The sequence below is a fragment of the Venturia canescens genome, chromosome 10 (assembly GCF_019457755.1).
Source record: "Venturia canescens isolate UGA chromosome 10, ASM1945775v1, whole genome shotgun sequence".
Lineage (NCBI taxonomy): Eukaryota > Metazoa > Arthropoda > Insecta > Hymenoptera > Ichneumonidae > Venturia > Venturia canescens.
The window spans coordinates 18196138-18218980 of NC_057430.1; the positions used below are offsets into that span (position 1 = coordinate 18196138).

General features: G+C 40.2%; 2 protein-coding genes across 7 annotated transcripts in view; one reads left to right on the forward strand and one right to left on the reverse strand.

Annotated features, from left to right (window-relative positions):
- The window catches only part of LOC122417597 (follistatin-related protein 5-like), a 191888-nt gene that overhangs the window by 42245 nt on the left and 126800 nt on the right, over window positions 1-22843 (forward strand). The gene's annotated exons all lie outside the window — the stretch shown is intronic.
- LOC122417600 (acyl-CoA Delta-9 desaturase-like) lies at window positions 124-20578 on the reverse strand. The gene is made up of 6 exons (XM_043431245.1): window positions 20441-20578; window positions 11016-11238; window positions 8572-8702; window positions 2463-2668; window positions 2031-2213; window positions 124-1423 (listed from the first exon to the last, which is right to left on the reverse strand). The coding sequence occupies exons 2-6, from the start codon at window positions 11230-11232 to the stop codon at window positions 1150-1152; spliced, it is 1011 nt and encodes a 336-aa protein (XP_043287180.1). The 5' UTR covers window positions 11233-11238; window positions 20441-20578; the 3' UTR covers window positions 124-1149.

Sequence of the window (22843 nt, forward strand, 5' to 3'; positions counted from 1 at the left end):
TCGACGCTCCCTCCTCACCAACTCTTCTCCGCATAATTTACCAATTATTGCCAAGCTCGTAGGAAAATAGTAGTCAATTTTTATCAAATTTATGAATATATCACCATTTCATCGAGGATAAAGTCAAGTAATATTTATTTTAAATAACCATATGTACAAAATTACATTGCCCTGTACAAAACATTGTATAATTACGAAAGTCTTTCGTAATTTTTGACTGTACAAGAATTATTATTAAAATCCATCATGTCATAATCTGTATACTGTCGATATTCACTGATATTTTTATACATTATGTACTTGTAGGGTAAAAAATATACTTGAATTTACTTTCAAATTAAAGATTGTCCTTTTTTTTAACCTATAAGTTTGAGAAAAATATTGAAATAATACAAAGTTCTATACAGAGAGTCGAACGTGTATGTTCTAACGGGAGAATTTCCCTTTCACTTTGAGTTTCGTATGCTTTCGTCCCTCATGAAAGATTCAACCTTCGATTATCAGGACGAACGGGTTGCAAAATTAAACAGCGAAATCGAGCACGGGAAAAAAAAAACAAAAAAAAAATACACCAAATTGTCTTGCTTCAAACAGCTAAATTCAAAGTTGCGTTCCACGAGGAAAAGCATGAAGTAGTATATGACGAATTTTAGAAATCTTGCTTTCGTTCTCGTGGATCGTGGTTAAACATTTTTTCTCTATTTTACTTAAAGCCATTCACCAAAGCTCCGTCATTCGACGCGAGTGTCGTAGTTGTCATTGGAAGGTTAGCAAATTTTTTGCAAGTGCGTGAATCAGTTACGAAAAATAAATGATGGTCAAAAACATTGCAAATTTTATCTAATGCTTATCGATACTTGAATACGGAATAAATCTATATATTATGAATAGTTTGTGCGTGATTCATGCGGACAATCGAATTGAGCAACGTGTCGTTAAAACAATATTAAATAAATTGGAAGTATTCTTAACGCGGATATTTGCAATCGAGCTTTAAAGACGAGGTAAACTTGAACATAAAAATATGTGTATTTATCGATCCTTTAAGAGGGATTGTTTTTTTCTCTCATTATTGGTGTGCTGGGAGAGGGTTGAGTTTGGAGGAAAAAGGAAAAAATGATGGGTTAGGAGGGAGAAACGCCTTATCGATTAATGACGACCGTGATATCGACGTCCCCAGAGACTGTTTGTTCCGTCACCTTTGGTGATACTGAGATTCGCGATGGTATCCTTTCTCGGAGTTCTGAGGTTGTACGCAAGACCCAGCAAGGCCATGACCTCGATAAAAGCTGTCGTAGGATTGAGCCCGTAAGCTCCGAGCTCCGCTGCTTTGTAGTCCCATGGGAATGAGTGATGATAGTTGTGCCAACCCTCGCCAAGGGTGAAGAACGCGACAGTCGGATTCTCCGTGGGTTTTACTTTTCTGTTCAAACAAAATGAACCTTCAGTTATATTTCGTCTCTGTTCCGCACAATTTCATCGCAGGTTCAAACCTGTTGAAGGCTTGTTGTTTTTATACTAATAAGGATTGTGGGGATGAGTGCGCCACTTTTGTTATATGATTCTAAATCCAACACTTTTTTCAATGATTTTATCGAGATAATCGACGTTCTCATTAGCGACGCTCGTATAACACGAGTCTCTTTCTGTTTCTTCCGATGCGCGACATCGTATAGAATATCGCGGAGTCGCGATTGGGCTAACAAAGTTTGGCTCATGTTCAAGGACGTCCGATACACGTTCTTGAAGGGTGGTATAATATTAAGTTGGTCTTCGGAGTGGTCTAGTTGGTTATTACAGTAAGGTACTTACAGAGGTGGAGTGTGCACGGAAATGGGTGGTCGAGTCAATTAGGCAGGTCCAGGTTCGTATATAGCTGCTGGTAGTAGGGACATTCGTGTATAGGAGCCTCGGACAACGGGGAGGAAGCACGAACGTAGCGAGGGTTGGATATTGAGGGGCCGGACCGGAGCGACGGAGATGCCGCGAGTGGCTGAATGGACGCGAACCCTTAGAGCCAAAGCACGTACCTGTTGTACGGGCGATTGCCCCACATGTGGGCGAAACTGTTGACGAGGAAGGTTGCGTTGAGCAGCCACACGTACCGGATGATCACCGCGTGAATGCTGATGTACCAGGACTCATCCCACAGATAAACGGGCAACAACGTTGGCAGCACGAAGCACAGAAATAGCATTATGGGTGTGTAGTATCTGCAACACACAGGTGATAGTAATGTTCTCCATTATTAGGCTCTCCGTAGAATACCGAAACTTTCATCCTCCGCTCCTTCGATATATGTGAATAAGCTTCATCAAATTCGCACAGGCCAGAGGTTCACTTTTTATTTAATGGCTGAGTCAATTTTGCTCGAATGAATTTTCAACTCCGCAACAAGAATCTCTCCGTGTTCCTGGAGCACGGTGCTTGCGCGTTTGTCAAAGGCAAGATGAGAAACTTACTTGTCCGCGAAACGAAGAACCGGGTCCGCCTCAATGTCGCTCATGTCGACTTTTTGCCCGTATTTCTTGACAGCTGGATGGCGACGCATCATCAGCCAGCCAACGTGAGAAAAAAAGAAACCTCTGTTGGCGTCATGAGGGTCCGCTGCGGTCTCGGTGAATCTGTGATGAGTTCTGTGATCTCTGATCCATTTGTACATGCATGTCTGCAACATTGAGACACGTGGGCGTTACGTTTAAACGCGACACGGTGTACCAGTCAGTTGTTGGAAAGTTTTTGCGACGAATAAAATTTTTAATGAGTCTACTGCGCTTTAACCGCTATCGGATTCTTTTTCCGTTTGAAAAGTACCCGAACATATCTGTTGGACTAAACTCAATAAACTACGTTCCGAAGAGGAATGTTCAACTCCAGGCTCAACTATAAGGACAAACTTTGAACTCGTGCGCGACTTCGCGGTAATCCGAGAGAGAAGCGCTCATATTCAGCGCTTTCGCCGCCGTAGGAGGGAAAGAAAGAGCAAGAGGCTGGCGGAGCAGGAGACAGGAGAATTCTCCATCCTGGGCGATCAAACTTTCCGGTTGATTGGGAGAATTTCTGGCCTGAGGTTACCCTCTGTCGCTCCTCATAAGAGAGAGTCAACCCCGTGTTATACGATTCGCTTGCTCTCTATACCGATTCGACTCAACTTTGCCGCGGATTGATCTCTACTAACTTTGTTTTATCAACATTGACTAAACGTAGTTGTTGGTTCCCACTTCCTCGTGTCTTTTCCTTCCATCACTCACGAATCGATCCCTTCGTATTCCACCATTTCCTGACCTACATCACAGCCAAACTCTCATGACGATTCATCATTTCATTTTCCGTTCTCGAGTTTGGAACCGTACTAATGACCTTCCATCAGTAATGATCTACCGCGATAAGTATGAGCGCGCGGACCTATTTCGGATATTTACTCGATAATCGCTATATCGCAATGGTCCCAATTAGCGACCTAACTCTGGCTAACTTTGATTGCGGAGCTTTACTCCGGATCCGAAGAGGATGCAATATCTTGGCATAGTTCATTATCCGCCTCGTATATTCAACTTCCAGTTCATAAATAAGGAGTCATCCGAGCAAATAAACATTTTATATCTCAGAGTTCTTCAACTCTTAGAATGTGTATTTAGCAAATTGATTATTTGTTTATCGTTTCCGACCCTTTCGAAAGTTGCAATGAAAGAGATGAGACCATCTATGCGGCGTCTTGTTTGGGTTTCGTGATATTTCGAGCTCAAAGGAATTGATCAAATAACGTACTTTACGATGAATAATATTGGAGTATTCGGTATACTTGAATTTGCACTCGTTCGCATTGGTATTCAGAAGAGAAGTGCAACCGGAGACATGCAGTGACATTTACCATGGCACTTGGCTCGTCTTCGGGATGTTACAGAGTCGGTCCAATAAAGACCGCGAGTGCATTTACTTACTGTTGGAAGGCGCGTGCTAGGAAAACCTACTAGAGTATTTCTCCGTGGAGAAAACGTTCGTCACGAGAAGCAAACACATGCCAATGCGGTGACGAGCTCCGCGTATTTACATGCTCGTATATGTCAGCCTGCGAACAATGTTCTAGAACAATATAGAATCGTTTGAAATGAACCATGCCAGCAACCACGAATGGATAAACTAGCGTTGAATTCTGAAAAGAATATTCGAATTCATTTTCTCTCTGGAGCGATGGAAATTTCGAAAGTTTGAAAAAAGTTAATCTCTCTTCTGTCCTGCTTTATCCTGAAGGGACTTTTCGTCACGACTTTTAAGAGATCCTGTACAAGTGATTTCCAGCATGTAATTCACATATGACTGAAAATTCTAGGTTATCATGGTGGTTATATGCAACTATTGTGATATTTGCACGATAAAACAAACATAGAAATGATACGGTGTAGAGTCAGAACATGATTCCATCGAAAAGCAGTGTATAAGGGAGAGTTTGGGAGAGGCGATCGATAGATAGAGAGAGAGAGAGAGAGTGTACAACGGTATTGCTTGAAGTTGCACGGGCATTGCTAGACTCTTGGGTATGTAACGGTAAGCAATTCTATAGAGAATCGGGACTGGGTCGTTTCCATGCATACATCCTGCTACCAACAGCGCCATCGTTTATTTTTCCAAAATAATAGATTATTCGAGCTCGAATTTTCGCTGATCGACCCTAATCACCTCGAAGATAATTCAAAATGGAGTGTAATATCCCACCGACGTTTATTTACTGGAAAGGATATAACTTGCAACGAGATGCAAGGTTAGAGAGAAAGCTCACCGTTATAGAAGCAATATATGCCGGGCTAGGTTAACCCAGTCTGGCACGCTGAGAGAGTAAACTTTGCTTATCTCCGCGCGAGATTCGTACCCTGCGGAATACATCCCGGCTGTCGCACGTAGGGCACTTCCATCCGCATCTCTCCCTCTCGCTCCGCCCTTCCTCATGACGTACAAATTGTACCTATCGGTTCGCAGCATGGCGGATTGGCTGTATGATCGTGCACGAAGTTTACTTAGCTTCTGTTGCAATTTAAGGCGAGGGTGCATGTAATGACGAGCTGCTGGATATCGGATTTTTCACGTATGCAGGGCGATTAGATTAATTGTAATGTGAAAAGGGCCGTTTTTTCATGTTCTTCGGTAGAGAAAAATCGAAAACAGGATTCAGCACATGGTACGGGGGATATGGAGCGTAATTCAGCCGGAAAATTGAGATCTTGTATAGGCGATTGACCTGGAGGGTGCTTGAGACAATTTCTCAACTGGATATTGCCGCAGCGGTGGAGCGAAGAGAGCTGACTGCTCGGAGCAGAGGGCATTATACTTGCGGAGCTCGGATAATATTGCTCGACGTTGGGGGCTGCGCCCACTATTTCCAGACTGTTTTCTATTTCGCGAATAAGAAACGCATCTATAGCGTTGCGCCAAGAGCTTCTGCGAATATTGCCGAGGAAAACGCTGACTCCTGGTACATGTACCGCGCGCAGAAAACAGTTTCGACGTAGGATAACCCACGAATAAGTATACAACAAAAAATAGCAGCAGTAGAGAGAGAGAGAGAGAGAGAGAGAGAGAGAGAGAGAGAGAGAGAGAGAGAGAGAGCCACGAATGAAGGGAAATGAAGAGACAAGAAGAGAAAATCCCCTTTCCAATAGGAAATAACGAAACAAATGAACGTGCGCGTTCGTAATGCCGTACGACCAACTGACCTGCCCTGTACAGCGACTCTCACAAAATCCAAATCCCAGTCAGCTGAATAAATGGATGACGAAAAAGTCATTTAATGAAAAGACTTTACATGTTTGTTCCTCCGGTCCGCGGGGTTAACGAGATATTATACTATAGTTATCGTGCTGGTATAACCGACCAGGTTCACCGTAAACTACAGCAAAGTGCAACGATGCAACGAATCGGTTGTATGCACTTTAGTTCATATTTCAAGAGCAGCCGTGGATCCGAGGAAAAACTGAATAACAAGTTTTTCTTTAAAAAATATTACAATCTATTTACCGCCCGTGCAGTTTTCCCCTTAAGTTCTGTGACACGATATAACGGTGTTGCGAGTTGATTCGGAGCGTTTCACCTTGCTGAAATAGATCGAGTTTCGCACAGTTTGCGTCGTCATTGTACCCTATGCTTGCTCCTCGGCGTTCCTCCGAGCACGACCAAGTCAGCGGTGACTACATTGCTTGTGTAGTCTAACCAGTTGTCTACACGTAAATGCCAAAGGTAAAGTATTTCTAGCATCACCGTACTCGAAATATGAAACGAATAGAGAATACAGAGTTTGAGGCTTCAACGTTCGTGTGACGTTCGTAAGGGGCGTTTCGAGATATTCTCTTTCTCCTTCTCCCTATACGCTTTCGGTATTATTACAGAGGGAGCTTCCGTATATTTGTTTGATTCCATTCCACGAAATTGTATGTGCTATACAAGCCACCGTATCGACATGCGGTTTCGAGTCGCATTTGGGGAGGGAGTCATGATATTTGATGCCTTTCGAAATTCCAGCTCCCAACTCCGATACGCGTATCTTGATATGGTATCCGTATTTTTGAGTGGTCAGCTTTTTTCTTTCTCCCTTCGGTACTTGGATTTTCATTGACAAAATGTTTTTACGAATAAAGCGACGAACCCCGCTCGTCGGATAGCAACGAATACGTGCGTTTATTCGGATTATAATTTCTTCGAAATGCGCGTGTCTTTTCAACCTTCGAAGGAGAGTTTTTTGCTACTTCGTTTAATCGCTTCCCGGCGGGAAGCTTTTATTCCTCATTCGCTTGTTCACACATTAGTATTCCGAGAATAAATTTTACTCTATTTACTCTTAAACTGATTAAATTCCTGTTGGAAAATAAAACTGCGTTGGAAGCTTCGATAAGAAAATAGTGACTCGTGACTATTTATACCGAGCGTTTCTTTTAATTCGTTGAATAAAATATGTTTGGCAAGTGGAAGATCGATCGGTTTTTTCGGACGCTACGATTTTTTGATAGATTGAATAATACGAATGTTTCTCTCATTATAATGTTTCTCAAACCGGTTTTCTCTTTTGGTATTCTTCCTTTCGAAATAAAAATGGAAAAAAACGGAAAAAACAAAAATGTCGTCGGGTGAATTCGATAAATTTCTCTCCCGTTCGTAACCGCTTCGCTCGGATGGGTCACTGATTTATTCAAGACTCCGCGAGTGCTCGATTAGTGAGGATTTCGCTCAGGGGCCCAGAGAGCTTTTTCCACAAATTCGGTCACTCGCGTATATTAATGCGCCAACTGCTTCAAGAGCGACGAATCGGTTAAACATTTCGAAAGAGTTCTAGCATGTAATGAGCTTTCGTTAGGGACGAAAAAAAATAACTCAAGGAAAGGAGGAGAGCCTCACGGCGTGGGAATCATTAGTGGGAGAATAATTGAAATCGTCGCGGGCGTCATGATTCAAAATCTCGTTACTAACGGATTCTTGACTTTTTAGGTCACAGTCCTCTTCGTACTGAACTCACGTGTTTTTTCGGCTGCCACGAAACTGCATCCGAGAAAAAATTTGGCGACATGTTTTTTTTTTTTTATTTGAATTTGTGCATTTCGCCTTTTGTATGTCGATTCGGATTTTGCAGATGATTTTTTCCATCTCCGTGTGTCAATTATTCAAGAGATGTAAAAGCTCACGTCGTGAGCATATTCAATTCAGGGTTAGCAAAGTGATGATTGAAATAATCGTTGTATTACTGAGTCGTCCATTAGCTCTTTGGAAGATCAAAATCCTGAAACTTTATAATGCTCGAGAGTTCTATGAAGATTTAATTACCTTTCTCCAGCTTTGTGATATTTATTATTTGCTCGACGTTAGAGTTTATTATTCACGAAGATTACTCCTACAAACTCATTGGAGTAGAACTCGAAAGAAACAAAATAATAAAAAACAAATGTGACAATGGAAAATGGAAGCACGAACACCAGGGCGGACGTGAATATAGAAGGGCTGAAGGAAACATAACAAGAAACTAGTGTGAGCAACGTTGTTAAAGAAACTTTGGGCATTTTTAGTTTTTACTACCATGATGATCGGGGCAACTGGGGCGGCACAAGCTTTTCCGAGAGTCGAAGCGTTAAGAAGTGCTCTTGGAGTTGCCAGAGGCCGGATAGCTTGCTGTAAACCGTGACTAAGCGAGAAAGAGAGAGAGAGAGAGGGGAAAAAGATGAAAGAAGATGAGAGAAAAAATGTTGAAGGTAAAATGTGTACGCAGCAGAGTCGGTCGCGTGTCCTGGCGCCTCGTAAATTCTACACGTAGTAACAATTTTTTCAAAAATGATAAAGCGAATAAAAATGTGAGCAGGATTTTGGAGGTTTAATTTTTCAATAATATTTCAAACGGAAGATACATCACGAAATATCATGACGTAATAGCGTGTCGTGTATTTTTAGCATTTCGGAAAAAAAATCTTCCGCGATAACGAAGAAACAAGTTTTTGTCATTTTTCAATCTCCACGATAATTCAACATTGATAGTGAAAAAAGTCGTTGGACGATTAAAATTCAAACTTTCTGAGGATAGACGAGAAATGTAATTCATACCTGGCCAGCCATACAGTAGAGGTAAGCGAGAAATATTCTTAGAGGAAGCTTCGCTGAATAACTTTTGTGTGCCCAGAGACGATGTGCTCCTGCGGTAATTCCCAAACCTGCCATTATTCCATAAATCGGGCCTGTGAAAACAAAATATTTATTACATCATTTTCCTTAATCTCACGAACCATAGTCTTCCTTGGTATTTGAAATGTTGAATATTTTAACCTCAAACTCAATTCAATATATGTAAAAATTTTCATAGTGCCGAAGTAAGAATGACGAAAGCTACTAATAATAACAATGACTTATAAAATAATGTATAAAGTATAAAAAATGAGAATGGCTTGAAAGTGAAGGGCTCCTTGATCACGTAGTCACTCTCGAGCTTTCGTGGGTGCACCCTATCAGCTCATATCCCCGATCGTCTCGGCGTGCATCATCTCCCACTCGCACCATTCCGCTTCTCTCATAAGTTACTTCGAACGTAATAACCACGGAGACAGCTCTTGACTCGAACCTACGAACGTGACTGTATTCTTGTCGAGCTCATCCTAAGGGCTGTTCGATCGTTCACGATTATATCGTGAACTATGATACAACGCGAGGCAAAAAACGAGGAGCAGAGTACGTTTTTGAGGTGATTTTTTTCCTGCGTACTCGAGCTATATGCATCGACAAAGTATCGCGTGGTGTTGTCAGAACGACGATGATGGATCGTTTATAATCACGATACCCTGAAAATGCTATACATTTTGTCGAAATAAAATGTTTGCTCCGATTATTAAATGGGACATACGTTTATCAAAATCTAATCAGATATTAAGTGATCGATTAAAATGCGAAACGTTGAAATCGGAATATATATCAAATCAGTAATTTGTGTTTGACGAAGCGACAGATTTACTCAATCAGTGCCAGTGAAACGGTAGCTATTTCTATCTTGAATCATGATCCGATGATTTATAATAAACGAATGTTGAAATGTGTGAATAGAACTCTTGTGAATATAGAGACGAGCGAGCGAGCGATGGGTGTTGTGTCGCAGGGGACACCGCGATGTTGCAAGCGTTGGGTCAGGAATAGTCTGCATGGCGAGGCAAAGAATACGCCGTGTCAGCGACTAATTAGTGCGCTATACCGTGGCTGACCTAATTGATTTTATCCCAGCGTTGAATAATGCTGCGGTTCAGGGCCTGTTCTATATCGATTTGAAAAATAAATTTAAAAAAAAAAAACGGTAAAAAACACGAAAACCAACATCGGGTTAAAAACTTTTGAGGCTTCCAATTTATTTGCGTTTAATGAGATTTCGAGTACGACTTTTCCCAACGTTAAACGGCACTCGTATTGATGTTGAAAATAATGGTCGAGAGTTTAAAGTTACAAATTGAATAGCTGCCGATTGAAAAATATTGAAAATTACCATTTTCAAATGCGTCCTCGTTTTTCGAAGTTTTATTTATCTATTTTTAACGGAGAACCTGCTATACGCAGCATGCAGATGCAGCGAATCCTTTCGCTTGCAATATTTTGTTACGTTATTGAGTACGTGTCTCGTTTGGTAGGTAAAAACATGTACATTCGTTTCGAGATTCGAGACGAACCGATATTACGAATTTTTTTGTTGGTCGATCTTCTCGTGGTATACAGTCGTTTTTACACGTCCAATCGTGGATAGTTGGAGGGGTGTAAACAGTGGGTATAAAAGAGAGAGAGAGAGAGAGGTTTAGTGTGTGCGAGTGTACGAGAGGAAGAGGAAAGAGGAAAAAGGGAAGCGGATGGAAGGGAGTAGACGGTCGGGGAACGCGCACAGGAAAAGGGGAAAAACGAGGGAGGAAATAATGGGAAAGAGGACTCGCGAGGAGCGCGGTTGGAGGCAGAGGTTGCGAAAGGAGAAAGAAAACGACGAGGATAGCTGTGGGTAATGGTACAGGAGTTGGTGGATAGGATCGAGGAAAAGCGGAGTGAGGCTTGCCGGGAACGCGCGAGAGTGTCAGAGAGCTTCCAACCCTATGTACCGGCTATACATGTGTTGCCCGCGATCTGTATAGTTCGCGGTGAAGCACTTTTCTGACGAACAAAAAGAAGAGGGAAAAAAAAAATAAGATGAAAAATAAAAAAACGCCTTGTACTATGACTAGGAGCCGACACTGAGCTGGTGAAAAACCAGCATCCCCTTGACGCGTATCCTCATTTTCCTAAAACGTATTCACGTATCCCCGGAGACCAATGCATTTCGCGAATGCATCTATCTTTTTACGTCTTCGTTGTATACAGCCACGCATACACGTAGGAATCGCATATACGGCTCTGTCTTTTCAGCCTCGCTGTGTTATTTAGCATAAAATCTATCAGAAGCTGGACCGGTTGAAACCATGCACACGGAATCTCGATTGGAAAACCTCCAATCATTAACGTTTCGATCGTTGCAAACTCGATGCGAAACTCACTGAATATCCACGTCCAAAATTTAGCGTCTTGGTAACTAGTGTAGAAGGAATAAACAGCCAGAACGTGAAGAATCCCAATTCCAATCACATTTCTCCATATAAGGGGTTGCTCCCCGGATTCATCCTGCAATGAGATCTTCTCCGATGATGAGTCTTCCTCTACTGGAATTCGCTTTTTCGGCGGTTCCTCGAATTGCGTTACGGTTGATGAATACATTTCGATCTGAAACAAATTGGAAATTTACGCGGTGTTATCCATATATATTTTTTGGAGAATCGTTATAGATTTATTTCCGAATTTTGTTCGCGTTCATATTACATTTTCGAGTTACCAATCGATTTTTGCCTGTTTTCTTTTTTGTCTTTTTGTCACTGCGCTTTTCAAAATTACAGGCTCAAGCGCAAATCTCAATAACAATCTCAATGACAATCTGACTGAGAAACTTTCAAATTGTATTTTTTCGTCGAAATATTACGAGTTTCTGTCGAAAGTCAATATCAACGGATTTTTAACATCTTTCCTATAAATTGTCTTTGCGAACCGAAGTCGTAAAACAAGTGAAGGGGAGTCTTGCTTCACAACGATATTGTAACAACAAAGTGTTGTTAGAGCATAATATTTGAACTAAAAAAAAACTGTGCATGGGTCGAAGGATTTATTGCACTTGGCCATTGCTTCAGCAAGCAGTAAATGTCTCAGAAATATTTTGTGACTGTCGTTTTCAATAGTCAAACAGCTTTTATGACGATTTTCCTTTAAAACACAGCTAGGCAGTAAATAATTTCAAAACATTCCATGACATTGCAACATAAGAGAGAACAAAGTGCTGTCCCAGATCGTGTAACATTTTTATTCACAATGATGGTTTATCTTAACCACGAAATCGTGGGCAGTTGTTTTTTTTCTCTTTTTTTTAAAAAAAAATTCACATCTCTCAATCATTTGTACCGTTGATAAGTTCATTTTTTTTACAAAACGGCCATTTCAACTCGAATATAGAATATTTGATAAATGTCGCAATAAATTATTGTGCTCATTTCTTTTTCGACCACACCAGCTGGGACGCCAGCTTATCACGGCACGTTGCAATTTGTCTTTTTTTTTCCCCAGAGTAACGTGTCGGAACGAGCTTTGTATTTTTATTTTTCATAAATATCTCCATAAACAGAATCTGTCTCAGGTGTCACAAACGAATTTCTGACGCATGAAAAAAGAGTTCGATGACGAATTGACGTTGATGTCATTAACGTTTTCAGAATCGAATCATTTGCCCATTACTAATATTCGGTCGATTTTTTACAGGTCGCTATCGGAGTAGTAATTATCATGAAAATGCACGTTCCGGATCCAATATTTACTGACATTATTGCTATTTGGTCAGTAGCGAGAAATTTCGACTATTTCATTCCGATATTAAATTAAAGTGTACAATAATCACTTAATCGACAACTTCTGATCGAATTCATACGAACAGAATTCTTATTAACAGGATACCCGATGATTTTGAATAAATTTAGGGTTTGGCGTTTTTGGGGGATTTTCAAAGTCCTTAATTTCTCGTTTTTCCGTGATCATAAAATTCTGCGTTCTCATCGAGACTGGTTTTTGATTGCGAAGTGCACGGATAAAATTATAGAGAGAATTGTAGGTCGTCGGTCTCGCGGCTGTTTTCGATTTCTTCATTGGAATCGAGCACGGGCGAGCGACGGGGTCTACGTTCTGGGATAAACCTGTCTGCATCAGCTACCATCGAGGTAACACGGGCAAGTTCGCGGCCGAGGTTAACATCTTGACTCTTTTCCTCCTTTATCCTATCTTATTCTATATATTTTTCTTTGCTCGATCGAGTTCCATTACCGCACAGTCGTTCTTGATACGAAGAGGATGAAAAAGGAGTAAAAAAAGGTTCTTCCGACCAGTCTCAATTTCAAATATGTTTCTGCTCTACTTTTACTTCCCGATCAACGTTTTAGGAATATTCCCAAGCAGGACCGAAGATACCCCCACCGAAAAACTCTATTCCCATTACGAATATTTTACGACGGCACGCGGATAAAAAAAAATGATTATTTTCGATCGTAAACCAACGAGACTTTCTCGATCTTTGCATTCGATAAAAATTATTCCATTCCGTGAGTTGTTCAAGGATATTTCTACCATTCCAGACAAGAGCTCTCAATTTTCGCCAACTTCCGTTGGGATCGGAGAAGTCTGGCAAAAGCAGACACGGATGAAAGTTGTGCGATATTTAGAAGTGACGGGAACGGCACTATCCTTTTTTTCCTCATGCTTGACGTGACGAATTTTGGTTGTGTCGACCTCGACTTTTGGAAATAGATCGAAGAGAGTGGTACCGGATAACCTCGTAATCGTGCTATTCAATTAATTCGCTGTTCATTTCGCTTCTGAGCGATTCGTAATGTGAGAAAAAAATGAGTCTGTTCCGTTTGCAAAAGTGAAAGGATGCGGAATCCCAGCTTCTGTAACTTCTAAAGAGAAAAAATGTAGCCTCGTCCACGCGCGTTCTCATATCACAGAAATTTTTTGCTTTCTAGAAGTATGAAAAATTCGACACGTTTGGCAATGTCATCGCTGTGAAAAATTTATGAATTGAGATAAAAAAAGCGGGTGTCCGATTTATACGATTTCGCGATGATTCAGTCACTGTGATTATACGAGTACTCGAAAAAACGTTGATATTCATTTGGTAATCGCAAAAAATAAATTTATCGCGCAAGTTTCGTGATCCTTGGCAATTTTTTTTTCGCATTCAACGTTGACGTACATTCTTATATTGTATGAGTGATAATGCGGCGCTGGCATTTTTTTCAAGCTGTGTCGATCAGTAATTCGAAAAAACTTTGCCAGATTCATTTCATCAGAGATCATTCGTCTCGGCTCTCGATCCGAGGACGTTTTGCTTATGAAACTCAGCGGTGCCCTATGTATATGCTTCTTCCTCGCTCTCCAAAGTTGCATCAATACTAGGAGCATTAACAAAAAAAAAACGCCAATAAAAATGGTATAACAAATGTAACGGACGCTAATGACACCTGTACACACGCGTTACTAAAATAGTTTTGAGCCAATTGAAAAGATTCGATTACGCGTCAGTTGAATTTGCACTCGCGTCAAATTGGAATGATGAATTTTCCTGTTTTTTAATTGATCGAATAATGCAAATTCTATGTTTGCGGAACGTTTTGAGCATGGGAATTCTCCAAGTTTACATTGCACAGCGAATCCCTTGGAGAAACATATGCATAATTCAAGGCGCTCCCTTCATTTTCATCTGGTGTCTAACTTCTGGACGAGAAAAGTGAAACTTTAAGGACATTTTCTTGAGGAATAAAATCAACTGGAATTTCATAACGAAACAATTTCAATCGTGGATATCTTTGAATAACGTTGACAGTTTATTAGTGCTGTGGGGAACGAAAATATTATTTTTTTCCGTCGGTATATAACCGTCGGTAATCGAACAGAAAGCTCTGCACTTTTGTAAATATAATTCATGGTGTCTCCGAGGATTGAATGGATCGTCTAGACCCTTCGAGGCTCGGATAGGTCGCAACTGTGGCGAGTGACGCTCATATTTTTTCAACGAGAACAAAAGAACATTCTGCTCTCTGCCTCCTCATCGATCGATTTCTTTTCTATCAACCGAATGAATAGAGAGCAGCGTGCGCGTCGTCAGTTATGATTGACGACTCGTTTCGTGATGCCTCATAATTTGAGGGTTTTGTAACAGAGCTCAACCGAAACGAGGAAATTGCGACGGATTCTTGCCACCCAATTAAAAATATCGAAGATACTTTTTCTCAAGCCCGTAGCCCGTGTCTACCGATCGTATATTTAACAGCCGCGCGTACCTATTTCTGTATTTCAATTAGTTTATTCAGTATTCTCGATGCTCGATTGGAAATAGTATGAATATTTTTACAATATTAGTTGGAAATCTTTTCATCATTATCTTGCTCCACGTTTTTTTTCGAAATTTTCTCTAAATCCTTTGTTAACGGTACGTATACTTGTTTTTGGTTTTCTTTCTTTTCTTACGGCTATCGTTGTTGTTTCAATTTTCGTTTTTTACTCTAAATCTCGTTTTGTTCATATAACGTGTACTGTCGAAAGCACGCGAGGGTAGATGGATGATCACGCGAGTACGAAAGTTAATTAACAGGCATAAACACAATGCGGGTCGTGAATAAGGTACGTGGTGAAATATTGCACAGGGGGAAAAAGGGGGTCGAGAGGTTTATACTTTCGAACGATACGAGGGCGAAAATTATGAGGGACGGCTATTTACGATAGCATTTCACTTTCAAACTTTTTCTCTCCCGTTCTTTCTCTTTTCATATCGTATACGCGTTTTCTCCTCACTTGGCCGAACTATCCAATAATATTCTCGACTATATTTCCGTATCATGCTGGGTCAGTGTGCACTGTATTACCAAACGAACAAGTAACTCCAACTCTCGTAGCCCCTCAAAACATTAATTGCTAGTCGGGGATGCCCGGGCTCGAAACCTCTATTCAACATCCAGACGCAAGAATGATCGGTGAAAGTTTACTTTTGTTCGACGCAGCACCTCTGTCTGCGTACTACCGACCTGTATTCGCTTCGACGTTCTCTGCTCCGCGACTCCCCGTTCAATAATTTCGGCACTATTTTTCGCCCGTCAAAAATAAAAAAGTTTCTATTCGACTCGTTGACTCCTTTTTCTCAATTTCGAAAAATACCACGGATTCGTTAATTCATCCGTAAGTCGAATTTCGTTTTACATATTTCGTTATTCAGAGTATCTTTTGCATAAGCCATTATAACGCGTGGACGGATTAACGAAATTGATGTTCCCTCTACGAATATCTTCACAGTTTGCATCCCACCATGCAATCCGTTATCAATTCCAAAAACGATAGCGTGATTATGCGAGTTTTAACCTCGTGTCAAACGTAATATGAGGCTTTGATTATGCACAAACGTAACGATATTTTTATTTTTCTGTGCCTCACACGTCTCTAAGAAAGTAGAGTGTAAAATTAGTCATTTTGACAATGTTTTTAACGTGCATATTTTTTTTTCTTCATTGTTAGTTTATCACTGCGTAGTCGCGGAGTACTACTTATAACCAGTGAATAATGCGTTTGCTCTACATTAAGTGTAATTACTAAATATAGAAAATTTCTCGAAATCATCGAAGCGTCGGAGTATGTCCATGGCGTGTATAATCAGTCCCAGAGCGGGAGACGTTTCGCACAAATAAACGCTCCTGTGTACTAGGTGTACTGCAATCAGCTCCGGTAACAACATTGACGGAAATAATTGGTTGCGATGGACTGAACATTTCTTATCGATGAGAAACGCTAATATAGTACCACGAGATATGATTTTATCGAACGAATGAAGTGCGAGATTGACAACTCACTTCGTGTCACTATTTTTTTTTTTTCATCTTTCATTTCGAAAGGTCTTCGCATGGTAAAGTTTTCCTTGCGTTTATTAAAAATATGGTGAAATGCTATCGTCCGGATCATTGCAGACAATGCTCAGCGGATAAAAACGACTGAATTTATTATTTGGAGCGTAAATTAAAAAATGAATTCGTTTATCCGTGTAGCATCTGTCGTAATTGTTCATTCACCGTTCATTATTGTTTTTTGGCTCATCGTCACTTTGTTCGAGGGAGAAAAAAAAAACACGCTTTTACGCAGTCACACCCGTAGATTTAACGCGCAGCTGTACGAGCTGCGCAACGAAATTCGATTCGCACGTTCCGTTGGGAGAAAAAGGATCCAAAGAACGTGTACGAACTATTCGCATGCAAGGAGCAATTATCGCGAAAACATAAGGAAAAAGTAATGAATCGGGAGACCGTAAGAAATTGATAGAAAGCGTGTCCTCTGAAGCAACGGCCACAATGCACTCGCGGCTGATTCAATTCTCCCTTAAAGACATAAAAAATTTGTTGGCGACATGCAGTTATACCGTTCGAAAAATGGTTAATACTCATGAGCGTCTGATACGAGGACATAAAACGCGTAAATTATTAATTAACTTTTATGAGTATGAATCGCGTACATGCGAATACTAGGAATAAAGAAAACGAATCTGGTCGTTGTTGGATACGCTCGAGAGGATGGTCAAGGGGATATTCGATGGCTCGAGGCAAGCTTTCGAAACAAGTGCTATTCATTGTTTGCTTCGGTTTATGACGAGAATCCAAATGTTTGCGAAAAATTTACGCATATGTTAGCACGTTCGGTGTTGATTTGACGGATCGCCTTCAAACCGAATAGTCTTCCCGTCATATTTTTTGTAATGTTTGACCGCATCTCTCGTTTCTCCTGTATTTATTCGTTAGTCCTGAACTCTCGTGAATATACTTTCCCTCGCGTACTGTTATCTCATGAGGCCGGTTGAAGGAAGTAGAAAAGCATAGCGCCGCAATCGATCTCATCGAGAACCCGGAAAATGTTGCTCGACTAACTGGTTCAAGCACTTTACAAAAATAGAAAACGATCGGCATTCGATAAAATGTTAGTTACCTGCTCACTTGAGGCAAGCTTGCTCAATCATTTTTATTGATGATTGATGAATCTCAAAAATAAGCAAAGCAAAGTTTGGAAGCTTTGTAAGATAATCGAATGATTGATAACTACTTTCGCATGTCCAACAACGAAATGAAAGTTTGAAATTACACGGTTAACCGGAGTTTACGTCGTGTTTTGTGACAAAGAAAAGTAAAGAGTAATATTATGACGAGACTGTGCGTGTGCTCATGAGCGTCTCGAAGCGTAAATTGGTTTCTATGTCGCTATATATGAAAAGCAAGGAGAGGTCGCTTCGCAATAAGCTGATATGAGAACTCGACGCTATGCGTGGATTCGATGATTAGCGTAAATTGGTGCGATCTGTCAGACGGTGGGGATCGATCGACTGACGCAGCTTAAAGAAATCAAGAATAAAACAAAATTGTGAAATTTACCTCGCGATTATTTAACCCAGGGAATCTCTTTTTTTCGGAGACAAAATTCTTCGCAGCGATCGTTATGGGTGGTTCTCTAGAGATAAAAATTGTTAAAAAGAAAGCTACATCCGCGTGCGCGTTTTTTCTTAAAAAAAAAAACAGTGATCTATAGAAACGATGTCTTGTGTCATCGATGAGTCGACGGAGGCCGTATAAAATTCTCGCGTTTCAAGTATTCAGTCATAAGGATATTGCTGGTTCGAAAGAAAATAATCACCGGATCCTCGTAACATTCGTGGATAGCCCGTTTTCCACACTTCGTTTTAATTACAGGACCGGTATGAGAGTATGAAAGAGAAGTGAATAGCGGAGAATCTATAGAAACATTTTATCACCCTCTCTTTTTCATGGCTCGAGAGATTGATGTGGCTTTATATAAGGAGGTTAAGGAAAAATCGATATGTATTCTGCGATCCAGTTGTTGTAGCTCGTATAGCAGGAAGAATCTCGTGAGTCTGAGATCAAAGTTACATAAGAATAGAAGTCGATAAAGTCGGGTTAAAACTTAATCGCGCATTGCCAGAGGGAAGCTATGATTTCCCGACCATTATGACAGCTGGATCGACGAGACTCGGTTTGTAACTTTGTGATATGTGTGCGTGTCGGTGTAATACTCTCTGATTATATCGCTTTCTTTCTCACTCCTAAGGTAACGAATGGCCGAGCAGGAAGCTGATACTTTCTTCGATGAATCACATCGTAAGAAATTTACCTTCCCTCGCTCGCTCCTCATCTCCGATAGGCGAAGCTGAGCTTACGTTTTTTTTTGTTGTATAAATTACTCAAATGCCATGCTCGAAAGTCCACGTACGACAGCTGCGTACGTGCATACATCCATAAACATATGTATTTATGGATTCTAAGAGACTTGTTATGCAGCTACGTAAGACGAACGTAACTGATATCCAGGATCACTCAAATAACACCACCGCAAACTTTCTTCCCATTAGAACTACGTAACAACCGATCCTAGTCAAGTCGAGTTCGCCGTGGATGCTCTCCCTCTTCCTCGCTCTCTGCGGATAACAACTTTCTCGATCATCATCAACCTCCTGTACACACTGCAATCAATACGCAGTTTCGTAATAATCTCTCCCACGGGATATAACCCTGTGACCGAAGAAACCAACTCACAACATCGATTATTCGCTTGCGACTGATCGAGGACAAAATCGAGTTGATCTTGAATCAGCGTTACCTCAAGGGAAAAATGTGGAAACCACTTATTTCTCTCGTCTTTCGACTCGAAGATGAGAAAATCACCCTCCTATAAATTTGTGGTTTCTTTAATAATAGTTTCCTTTAATTTATCTGCTGCAACTTTCTATTCGAGACTCTGGCACAACTATTTCATTGTGCGTATACCGTAATAATGTACACATTTGAAAAATTTGAAAAACTTTTTGATCTTTTAATTGATCGTTGTTATAATTTGAACGTGACTGGTGCAAATTTGTACGGTCCCCCGATTCACTGTACACGAGAATTTTGGACAAAAATGAAAATAGAGCTTACAGAGCATGGATAAAAGGTAGCGCGATGGTGATAAATGAGAGCAGGGCATTTACGAAAATAATGAGAGAAACCCAACGGATCGAATCATATTATCGGATTTTAATGATGAAATAATAACGTGTGCAACATCGATTACGACATTTCCGAATTTGATGTAGCGAGTTGCAGTGAAAACGAGAACTGAACAATTATCAATAATTACGTGCATTGTCACGGGGTCGTTCGGTGTGCAGCGCGATTGTGTATAAATGAGTTATTATTATGTAAATGTAATAATATAGACGCGAGTGACACGAAGCTCAAGGATGCTGAAAAATTAATTGTTTTTTTTTTTTTTTTTTTTTTTATATCAAGGAAAACAAAAATTACACGATTCGCAGTTGGTTGTGATTTGCGTCTACGATTTGTTGAGTGTCGTGACACGATGATTAAGGATAACATCGGGTAACGGGAACACGCACCTTACACCCCCTGGATCACGAATAAACCAGTGCGCGCCGGCACTTCATTTCACTCTCAATCTTTGTCACGCGAGTCACGGCTAAAATGATCGAGTTCGTATTTAAAAATAATTAATCTCTTGATATGCTTTATCGAGCGTTGACGCGTAAACTCGTTGGACGTATCAAAAGTCATGAATCGCATGTTTACGCAACGAATAAATTCAATATTCTTTTGCACGCGTGTACTTTTGCATACACCATATAACATATTCCGATCGATGAATTGTTTATATTCGAATGTCCCGTCCAATTTGATTCCCGGATGGGATAATCGATTGATGAATTATTCATCGCTCATAATCCATTGCAATGAAAAATTTCGAAGGAATATTAAAATTGAAATGAATTGGAATAATTGAAATAAAAATTACTCACTCGATATACGCTCGGCTATTCGGCGAACAAACTGCACTTTGATCGTGTCGAAGTGTCAGCTCCAATTTCCGAGATTTTAAAGCCTACCGATAAAGCGATAGATTCGCGTATATTTCGCGCGTTCGTTCCGTTCGTAAGAGCGCTAAATTTTCACGTCGTCCACGCGCCAACCTCCTGCTTATAAAGACTTTGGGTCCTCGGACCCCAGGGAAGGGATTCCCGAGCAAGAGAGAGAGAGAGAGAGACAGGCATGTAACAAGGCACCAAATACTTTGGACCAAAGAAGGGAGGAAATTGTAAATGGTCACGTGGTTTTATGTGGCCGATCGGTGCGATCTCAAACTTTCTTTCCATCAACTTTTTATCCCCTCTCTTCCCTACCCACCGTTCTTGTAACCCCTCCTACCCGAAGGAACCGACACTTCTCCGCTCATTCCCGGTGTCCGTTATCTTCGGAAAAAAATCAGCTTCACCTTTCGTCCGCGCCGAATATCGTCCCACTGACATATTCGAGACGCTGGGGCCGTTGAACTCGATATTTTTCGCGTCATTGCGTCTCCATTTTGTCAGCATCTTTGCACTCATTTCATTTTGTTTTATTTCAACAATTATTTATATCTACAAAACTCATAAAAGTTTTCCGAATCGTTGATACTTTGATGGAGTTAAAAATTATCGTAGGAGTCGATCGACTGGTCTTTCGCAGTTTTTCGTCATTCATTTTTTATCGCCTGTAAATCAGAAAATTCGATACAATGAAATACTATGAAAGAAAGCGCATGAAAGCGTCTCGATAATCTCCTATGAAACGGTGCGGATCGCAGCTTGTATCGGATGCAAAACGCTATTTTCTCTCCTCATATATGACTGATAATTGCTCGATTTATATAACTATATTGCTTTAGCAGCAAAGCCGCTCCGATACAAGCACTTAATGACACTATATAATCATGCTAGACGCAATGAAATTGTGATATCGTTTTATAGCTTTGAATTTGAGTGTTCAATGAGAGATCCAACGAAACGTTTTCTGCTTTTCTACTTTTTCTATTTACCTTAATGAGGAAAGCATCGAGTTGTTAATGAGCGGCTCAAAGAAAGTAAAATTCAATGGGACTACCGTTTTAATACGGATCATTAACGCTTGCCAGACCATTTCAGATGTTTTCAAGCGGAGGCGTGCTGGATCTTTTTCGCACCGTGCGATTTTTTCAAATGAAAGTTGCGGTTCAAGCCAATTTGAAATCTTCTCAGTTCACTAATAACGATTCTTCAGATTTGGAGGGAAAAATTATCCGAATGACAAATACTGTTTGCTTCCAACTGTGGGTCTCGTTCGCAAGAATCTCACTACTCAGCACCGAGAAACTGCTGTTACGAGATAATTGAAAGGCAATCACTGCTATAGAGGTTTCTCAGACACGTCCGCTGCGTGCTTACATTCGTAGTAAATTTTTCGTCTGCTTACTAATGTAATGTTTCAAAATGCACTCTGTACAAAAACAGTATGTCGAAATATTATTTTGATAGCTTTTTAACGATCGGGATTACTGATCATTTTTTTTTGGTTTTTATCATTTCAACATTATTCCAGCAAATATTAACGTCATGCATCATCCTTGGTCGAACAATATGAACCTGTTTTTATAGAGGAAAAGACGATCTTCTCTCCTTGTATATTTTTAACGAACGTGATTTTTTTTTCAAATTGCATCTTTATGCGTTTACTGCAGTCATGGAGCAGCACTTTCATTAGCACCTTTTTCCTTAATTTCCTTTTATATCTTTATGTCCTTTTCCACGCTTCTGATATTCCTTTCACACCTTTTTTCTGCGATTCAATGTCTGAGATTACAAGACCACAAACGTCATCGAATTTTTTCAACGGATTTATTCGCAATTTGTTAATTATCAATAACAACGTGAAAAGCGAGTTTGCGTACAGCAAAACCATTCAAATATAAGTAAAAAAAACTGCCATCAAACGATTCTACACGTAAAATGAAACAATAATGATTGTGCCAATAAGAGGCAAATACTGTGAATTCAGTGCTAATGTATGATTTGATTGGTCGCATTAAAATATGCGTTATTTCATATCGTTCAATGAAAAACTTGAGACCGTTATTGGATAACATATATTAAAATTTTTGGTATAACCATTTTTAGCATGGGTGTCTGAAAAAGTGTATAAATACATACATAATTAATTCGATGACTTTTAATGGTGATCTTTGAACTTTCGTCTACGTTTGCACAAAAAATATACATTTTTGTCACGTATTACGTTGAAAATTAAGCAGATCGAAGAGGATGAAGAACGAGTTTTGGGAGCATTCGGCATTTGTAGTAAATAGTACCGAAAGTGTATATTCTATAGAAATCCATTGATAAATCTCGTGA